Here is an 8,794-nt window from a genome sequence, read left to right on the forward strand (position 1 = left end):
CATGCGCGAAAATGGTGTATCGTCATCGATAAAGGAGTCGGTTCATTGAGTCAACTCTGTAAGAATGAGGAGTCGTTTTACTTTCAGACATAAGAAGTAAATATATATCTATATTACCGGCATTGATATAACAAAAAAATTATAATACTGAATACTAAAATGTCATTGCATATTACAATGCAATCACATTACATGGGTATTGTAAAAAGGAGAAGAAGAAGAAAGGAGTGAATTAATGAGTTGCCAAAATGTCGATTCTTTTTGGCGAGTCCAGTCAAATGAATTGATTCACTAATGCGCATGCGCAGTGAAAATCTGCTTCATGACAGAACCTGGGAGTCTCACAAGAACCTGCTAACTGAAACCGCAGGGCCAGGCTTTAAATATATATATTTTTTTATATTAAAGGAGGAAATATCACAGGTAAATAAATACACTGTAAAGCATTGCTGTTATTTGTGGTAAAAATAGTTTAAACGTGAGTGTTTCTTCGATATTTGTCGCGTTTATGTGCTTTAAGTACGTGCTAAGATAGCTAGCATAAAAACCGTTTTCTCTCGTGCGTTGCTCGAGCGTCATGTTATAATGCTAATTGAATAATAAAACAGTTTCTGACACGGATTAAAACGCAAGTCTTTACACACGCTGTAAAACAGGTTTGTGTGCATGTATTTTGTGTAACATTTGCAAGAGACAGCTTGTAAAACTGCTAATGCTAACTAATAAGTTACCTCATCAAATAAGCGCACGCGACGCGGATTTAACGCTAGTTTATTAGCGTTTGCTAAAATGTGTATTTAAATTAATTTAGTAATTAAACATGTTAGATAAACTAACATGTTTAAGTTTTTTTCAGGGACTAGGTTCGTCAGCTAAAGCTGAAGGGAGTCATGGTAAAGTGAGAAAGCTAATCTGCTAGTCTGGTATTAAAGAGGTTTATAAGTAACATTTGGTAATTAGTCAAAGATGATTAATTCGCCAATGCTTCAAAATGTAAAATTTTACCCTCCCTACCAAGTTAGGTTTTTATAATACAGTGTGTCCTGATTTTTTCCCCCCTTAAACAGTCAAGTGAAGGTTAGAACAGGAATCATTAGCACAATAGGAAATTGATTGAGCAATAACATGAAGAATGTATCAACATAGAAGGAGCAATACCTCTGGGCCTGAATGAACAGTATACCTTCACCTGAAGGTCAAAAGACACATTTTGGAAAGAGAGGACAGGGGTAAAAGAAACCATCTACGTGCAAGTGAAAATTCCTTTTCTCAACAGCCGTCTGCTATTTTTTATGTTGCGTTTTCATCCATCCCTATAAATATCAAGACCTCTTTATATGTCCAAATGTAATACCCAAAGAACACAGCATAAATTTTTAGACAGAGGAGAATCTTTTGACCTTGGAGGATTCAAATAAGAGGACCAACTTCCCTCAGACTGAAGAAGCTACTTGCATGGATGTGTAGTGAAACCAAACAAGAAAGAAGTCCAGTATTGCCATGACTCAACTCCCAGTTCTTCAGTGAAAACTTTAATCCTGATCAGGGTCTAATGGGATCTGGAGACAAGCCTAGGAATGCCGGGAACACATCCTGGACAATGGTTTATCACTGGGTATATCAGATAGCTTTGTATTCCTGCATCGAATAAAAGTTAAAGCTTAAGAAAAAAAGACTTTGTCATTAAAAGTAATACTATGGAATTTTTTTGGTGGCTTTCAGAAACTAGCAGTAGTAAAGAGAACGTAAGGATAAGACAAAAATAGATAATTATACTAAAAATATAGCTATATCCATGTATACAATTGAATATATATGTGGTGGGACTCGGATGGTGCAAATGGGAATTGTCAATAAGAAGAAGGTATTGTACAAATTATATTATTTATATTTGCAATTATATTAATTTGGATGTAAAGTGTTCATGCAAATCTGTATATAATTAAAACTCTACTTGGAGTTAGGACTGAAAAACTGAGCTGGGAGATACTGTTTGTTTATGTAATAACAGAAGGAGAATGGGGGATAAGGGTGTTTTAACCGAATAATCCTCAATGCTAATCCGGTTGTTTGAATCTTAAGCAGAGTAGATGTACGCGTTTAAAACGTTTAGATTTACAGCTAACTCTTGCCCATGTCCCAGGCCTTGGAAACATATCTAACCTAGCATTACCCCTGCTATAATTTCTGCATGTACATTGGTTTTGTTTCTGTGCTTCCAGGCTGAGTAAGTGATGAGGCGCTGTCTCTTGCTACTCCCTGCGCTTCTGCTCCTGCTGGCTCTGCCGGATACCAGGGGGCGCTACAATGACGACTTCGACGACGGCGAGGACCTGGCCGAGTTTGATGACAACGACTTCGCAGAGTTTGAGGATGTCTCGGAGGACCCGGCAGTAGAGGCAGAGAAAGAGCCTCCAACCAGACAGGTTCCTTCATTTGCACCCGAAGAGGAGGATGAAGACGAAGCCACTGTGGAGAACGAGGATGGGCAGGACGAGTTTGATGATGGAGATGGACAGGTAAACTTGATGCACTTTTACAGCTGAGGTGTAAGCCAAGGATAAGGTTCTTGTCTTCAGTTGTGCCTCCCTCTACAGATATGGAGGAGAAGGTTAAAAACTATGTTTTTTTTTCAACTTTCTCTGATAATACAATTCCAGAGCCCAAATGCAAAGAAATCAATTTGCTCATAAAGAAAGAACATGGGATGTGAAAGACACATTTTCTGGTTGTCTAAAGTTTTACTTAAAATTTAGCCAGCTACTAGGGCTGAGCCATATTATACCTTTCACGGTAATACCGGTACAATGTTAGGCAATGATAAGAAAATGAAATATCGCGATAGAATATGGGTAAAACACGCATGCGCAGTGCCTTTGTTTTCATACGCTTATACGCACATGGCAAAAAAAGCATGGCGGCGGCGGAGAATGAGAAGGGGGCGAAAGCGGATCGTTGAATGAAACAGATGAACCAGAATTGGTTTGTAAAAATGGTGCAACTTCAGTGGTGTGGAACTGGTTTGGTTTTTGCTCGTCAGATACCCAACAAAGCACAATTTTTTTTGTAGCACATGCAAGTGGGTCGTCGTGGCGAAAGAAGGACTTTTTTTTTTTTTCTGACAAAGAATCTTAAAACTTCAAATGTAGAAAACCTCCATGAGTAGTAGCATAATTCATCCATGGTTTTTTGTTTGCTTGTTTTGTTTTTACTTAAGAGTTTGTGCAATTGTATTTGATTTTTTTATTTGGCACACTGCAGTTTTATGTTGACCCACTGAAAATGCCTTTTGGGTAAATTGTCAGCAAGGAATTTGCATTTGCACTGTTAAAATTTTATATAGCTTTAATGCACATACAAACAGCTGCTTGTTTAATTTTTTTTTTTTTTTTGCACTAGTAAAGTTTTGGAATTGTAAAGTATTTTGTCTCGTGTCAATCATATCGTCAGTTATATCGTTATAGCAAATTTTCAAATGTATATCGTGATAAATATTTTTGGCCATATTGCCCTGCCCTACCAGCTACTTTATTTTTAAAAACTTCAGAAAGGCCTAAGGTCATTCAGACATTGAAAAAGATATATATTTTTTTTATACTTTTATTAGTCACTGGTTAAGGATTTCCTTGGCGTTTTTTATATAAGCGTTTTTTTTTTTTTTTTTACAGGATCAGGACATTTATACCATTTATGACAACGAGGAGTTTGAGGGCCAAGTCACAACCAGCCCGTCCAACAAGGACACGCTCACCTACCAAGAGGTAAAAATCTTGACACTCTAGCTCTGCCGGACCACATTTACACATGGATACTTCGAATGACAGACGACCCTGTATGTTGTATGTGTGTCTTAGGTCCCAGCACATCTGCAGAACAGCTGGGAGAGCTATTATATGGAGATTCTGATGGTGACCGGTCTCCTGGCTTACATCATGAATTACATCATCGGCAAGAACAAGAACAGCAGGCTGGCTCAGGCTTGGTTTAATTCCCACAGAGAGCTTCTGGAGAGCAACTTTGCCCTCGTTGGTGAGTGTCTCTACTTCTCATAACCGTACTCCGCTCTGAATTTTTAAAAACCTTTTTTCCCCTCATTGACCTTCGTTTGAAACATTTCTGGGCAGTATTAGGTAACTGGTTATGTAAAACATTGTTCTCTTTATTGTTGAGATTAATCCCTTTGCTGTTTTTTGTATGACGTGCAGGTGATGATGGGACGAGTAAGGAGCCCACCAGCACAGGGAAGCTGAACCAGGAGAATGAGCACATCTATAACCTGTGGTGCTCAGGACGTGTCTGCTGCGAGGGCATGCTCATTCAGCTCAAGGTAGAGCTGTTGAAACTTTTCAGTCAAAAATAAAAGCAACAAAATAGTTTTTATTTTGTAATGGTGTTTTAGGATTAATGCCTCTAATAAGTATTTAAGCTTATGACATGATGCAAAATGCATATCTAAAACCATCATAAATGCCGTGTAACAAATATTTGTACAAAAAGAGAACATAGTTACTACAGAGTGCTTAAATATACACCCAGCACATCTCGTTAATGGTTACTCATTAACATTCTTATTAAAATAGACAAATTAGAAAAATAATAAAGGTGATAGAAGAAGATATGATGCATCACAATGCAAAAAAATTGACAAGCATTGCAGATATGTACGATATTAGCATTCTGTTAATTAGGCATGTAAAGCAGTTACAATGTAAAACATTACATCTATGGAGTTAGAGAGTATGCTGGGCACATGATTGCATCTGGGTGGTAACGCTCAAACATTTCTTTATAATCTTTATACGGTTGCATGACCTAGGACTGGGCAATTAATCAAAACTAAATTTGTAAAACCAACAATCAGAACTTTTAATTTTGCCCATACTAGATGTTTATTTATTTTAAAAATGCTTTTAATACTTTTCCCACTGCATGTTCATGTGCTGTCCCTTTGAAAATGTACAACTGCATGTGTAACATGGAGAATCCTTTCCATTTTATAACTGTTGAAGCTTAAGGCAACCCAGTGTCTGTATGCCTGGTGGAGCCTTGTCTTTGTGAATGCTCTTAAGCAGTGTAATAATATAGGATATTAAATGCAGCTTGTTTTTTTTTTTTTTTAGTTTCTTAAAAGGCAGGATCTGCTGAACGTGCTTGCCAGGATGATGAGGCCTGTTTGTGATCAAGTGGTAAGGGAATATTTATATGTACACTCTATTAACTTTGTAGATTTATTTAAAAAGCTAGAGTGGTAATTTTTTTTTTGTTCCTCACTTTTTCTCAGCAAATCAAAGTAACCCTGAACGATGAGGACATGGACACGTTTGTGTTTGCAGTGGGAAACCGGAAAGCCATGGCACGCATGCAGAAGGAGTTGCAGGACCTGGTGAGGACACACTTTCTATCCTTTGTAACAAACAGGAGCTCTCTGTCGCCCAACTATTATTAATTATAATAATTTTTTTTAAAACCTCTTTTGTGTTCCCGCCTGTCTTGTTCTTCAGAGTGAGTTCTGCGGGGACAAGCCCAAGTCGGGGGCAAAGTACGGCCTCCCTGACTCTCTGGCCATCTTATCAGAGATGGGCGAGGTCACGGATGGAGTGATGGACAATAAGGTGAGGTGTAGGAAGCTAACGCTGCAGTCTGGCCTACCAAAAATTCTCTACATTCTAGTATTGCATGTTTGTGGTTAATAAATAATTTTGGTGTCCTGTCGTCTCTTAGATGGTACATTACATTACCAACCACGCCGACAAAATAGAGTCCATCCATTTCTCGGACCAATTTTCTGGTCCAAAAGTTATGCAAGAGTAAGTCGTTTATTTATTTATGCATACTCGTGTGATGTGTATTTTTTTTATGTGTATGAGCCCCTGAGTTAAAGGATGCTTTCAACTTTAAACTAATTAACTTGCAAAGAGTCAGGTCGCCTGCATAAGACATATTCTAAAATAAGCATGCAATATGTTCCAAATTGACCCTGAATGAACTGTGACCACAAACTTACTTTTAAAGTTCTAGATTAAATTCAGGTCTACATTTAAACGGTTTACACTGATCAGCCTAGCATTTAGCCACCTGGCTAAAATCGTGTGGATTACCCTTGAAATCTTGCAAATCTTCTCCGCAATTTCTTTTATGGCTTTTTTTTGTGGCAATACATAATTTTTTTTTTTTATAATAAACTATTAAGAACTATATAATTTACAATTTTTATAACACAAATATAAATGTAAATGCAGCTAAATGTCTATATAAAATATGATCATGTCTACATTTTTTAGTACTGTAGAGAGAACACAATCACAAAGCAACCATAGAGGAAAACACAGCTTTTATTACTGTATTTACCCTACAGTACTTACAACCAAAAAAAACTTGCTTGCTTGAATTATAGTAGATATAAGGGTAATGGTATAGCTATCAGTAACAACATTGTAGCACTGCAGGAGACATAGCAGTACTGCACAGAACAATGTACGGGATGTAATGTGTTAAACTGAGTTTGAAATGAAGTTGAAGTGTTTTGGGAGCGTATTTAGGGCATCAACTATAACTACAGGCAGTTATAGGCTTTTTTTTTTGGACCAGATCATCCAGAATCTTGGGTTTTCACATGGCGAAATTCAGGAGTCGACTGAACGAAAACAAAATAGTAGATTTCTCTTATGAGCTCATTTGTAAATCTAAACATATAAATACTATTTTATCAGTTTTATGAAAGTGACAAGAGTATTAAGGAGATTACATCTTGTTGTATGTGTTATCTGTAAAACCCACACAGAATTTATTAAAGTGGAATTTGAACATACCCCTTGACATTTGTGTGTTTCAGGGAGGGTCAGCCCTTAAAGCTCCCTGAGACCAAGAAAACGCTGCTGTTTACATTTAACGGTGAGAGATGTCAAAACACAGAGGACACACTGTCTACTTTTGTAATGTTTTTATAATTCTGTACCTGGACAGTTTGCTGTCTGGGTTTAATGTTAAATACTGGACTGAGTAAAAAAAAGTGTGTATCTGTGATTCCAGTGCCTGGAATGGGTAACACTTATCCCAAAGACATGGACAGCCTTCTGCCACTCATGAACATGGTGATCTACAGTATCGACAAAGTCAAGAAGTTACGCCTCAACAGAGAGGTGAGCACTCACGCTTGTGCACACACTCACAATGAAGTACCTTATAACAGATTCCTTTAAAAAGTGTGTGTGTCTGTGTAGGGAAAGATGAAGGCAGATCGTAACCGTGCTCGTGTCGAGGAGAACTTTCTAAAGCAGACTCACGCCCAAAGGCAGGAAGCTGCGCAGACACGCCGGGAGGAGAAGAAGAGAGCGGAGAAAGAGAGGATCATGAATGAGGAGGACCCTGAGAGACAGCGCCGCCTTGAGGTAGGAGAAGAGAAAATGCAGAGTCTCCAAAACGGTCAAGCCAACAGATTAGAATAGTATTTGTGAAGAGTGATCAGTCGAGTGTAAAGTGACCATGATGATATTCATATGCTGTGATTTGACATTATGCCAGATGCCTTAACCAGACTTTTTTTTTTTTTTTTTTTTAATGTTGTACGAAACAGAACTTTCTGTATCAGTTCTATAAATTTTGCATTGTTTTAGACTTTATTAGTATCGCTCAAATTTGATGATGCAACCTCTTCCATGATAAATTCCTGTATGTAACATCTAGTTTTTTTCTTTCTTCTTTTTCTTCCTTACAGGAGGCTGCTCAGCGTCGAGAGCAGAAGAAGATGGAGAAGAAGCAGATGAAGATGAAGCAAATTAAAGTGAAAGCCATGTAAAACACACACAAACACACACATACATGCATACAAATTACACTTCTTCCATAGCTGCTGGCATCTAAGAATGTATCCACTGCTTCCACTGATGGCTAAAATCCAAACCTGTACCAGTTCAACAGCTCTTCGATATCAGGACTTTTTTTTTTTTTTTTTTTTTTAAAGAAACTGTTTCCACTTTAATTCCCTCCTCCGCCACTGTCCAGTCGTCACCCTGTGGGTCACTGGGTTATTAATGATGTGTGTGAATTGTTTTCAGTTAATTAAAACTTCTAGTCCTCGGGTTATCACTTTCTCCCAATAAAGGTGTGGTGTAGCTGTAAACGCCGCATCCTCCTAATTGTTAAAAGTCCCACGTTTATTTGAAACCTGAATCTCATGCTGCTCGTGATTGGATGGAATAAAAGCTGGTTTTGAATTTTGCCAAATATTGATCTACAGTCCGAAACAAGAATTTCACACTCGAGTGTTTGCGATTTAAAGTTTTCCATATGCTAAGGGCATTTAAGTTAAACCGGGATTTTTTTATGAGTGTACAAACTTCCATTATTTTTCTATGTAAATGGCTTGGAGTGAGGGCAGAACTGTATGGGGGATGTAACTGATGCTTCGAGACACGTCAGTCCTTCTTTAAAATGTTTGAACAAGAGCCTCATTGGCCATAAGCCTTATTGTGCTTAAAGGCTTCTAAAAATGGGGTTGTATGCCTTCATTCATAAGAAATTTCAAAAGTCCTGGTTTGACTTTTAATGCCTCTCGTAGTAGTAGTAATAAAATAAAGTTTTTATTTTAATTTACAATTTTATATTTGCTTTCTAACTACTGTAAGGTCAGGTTAACATTGTCCAGGCAAAAGCAGTCTCACATTTTTGCAAATAAATTCTTTGTATTTTGATTTTAAGCCTTTAATCACACACCATCGAGTGTGAAGTTCAGCTTCAGAATTTACATCTTGCATTACAAACCACCAAGTTTCCTAATCCGATTCTAGCTGCTATG

The 8,794-nt window shown here is 37.6% G+C and overlaps 1 protein-coding gene across 1 annotated transcript; it reads left to right on the top strand.

Annotated features, from left to right (window-relative positions):
• Positions 1-311: 311 nt before the first annotated feature.
• ccdc47 (coiled-coil domain containing 47) lies at positions 312-8,217 on the top strand. Its single transcript, XM_053514401.1, has 13 exons — positions 312-423; positions 2,223-2,519; positions 3,669-3,761; positions 3,855-4,029; positions 4,206-4,327; positions 5,121-5,186; positions 5,282-5,383; positions 5,502-5,612; positions 5,722-5,807; positions 6,833-6,891; positions 7,030-7,139; positions 7,221-7,388; positions 7,715-8,217. The coding sequence occupies exons 2-13, from the start codon at positions 2,235-2,237 to the stop codon at positions 7,793-7,795; spliced, it is 1,458 nt and encodes a 485-aa protein (XP_053370376.1). The 5' UTR covers positions 312-423; positions 2,223-2,234; the 3' UTR covers positions 7,796-8,217.
• Positions 8,218-8,794: the final 577 nt, after the last annotated feature.

The sequence above is a fragment of the Clarias gariepinus genome, chromosome 16 (genome assembly GCF_024256425.1).
Source record: "Clarias gariepinus isolate MV-2021 ecotype Netherlands chromosome 16, CGAR_prim_01v2, whole genome shotgun sequence".
Taxonomy (NCBI): domain Eukaryota; kingdom Metazoa; phylum Chordata; class Actinopteri; order Siluriformes; family Clariidae; genus Clarias; species Clarias gariepinus.

What these genes read in the sequence shown, in the direction of transcription:
- ccdc47 (XM_053514401.1), top strand. Translation starts at nt 2,235, where the DNA reads ATGAGGCGCTGTCTCTTGCTACTCCCTGCGCTTCTGCTCCTGCTGGCT. An exon ending in GAGCAACTTTGCCCTCGTTG is followed by an intron (nt 4,030 to 4,205) that starts GTGAGTGTCTCT and finishes TATGACGTGCAG; the next exon opens with GTGATGATGGGACGAGTAAG. An exon ending in GCTGCTGTTTACATTTAACG is followed by an intron (nt 6,892 to 7,029) that starts GTGAGAGATGTC and finishes CTGTGATTCCAG; the next exon opens with TGCCTGGAATGGGTAACACT.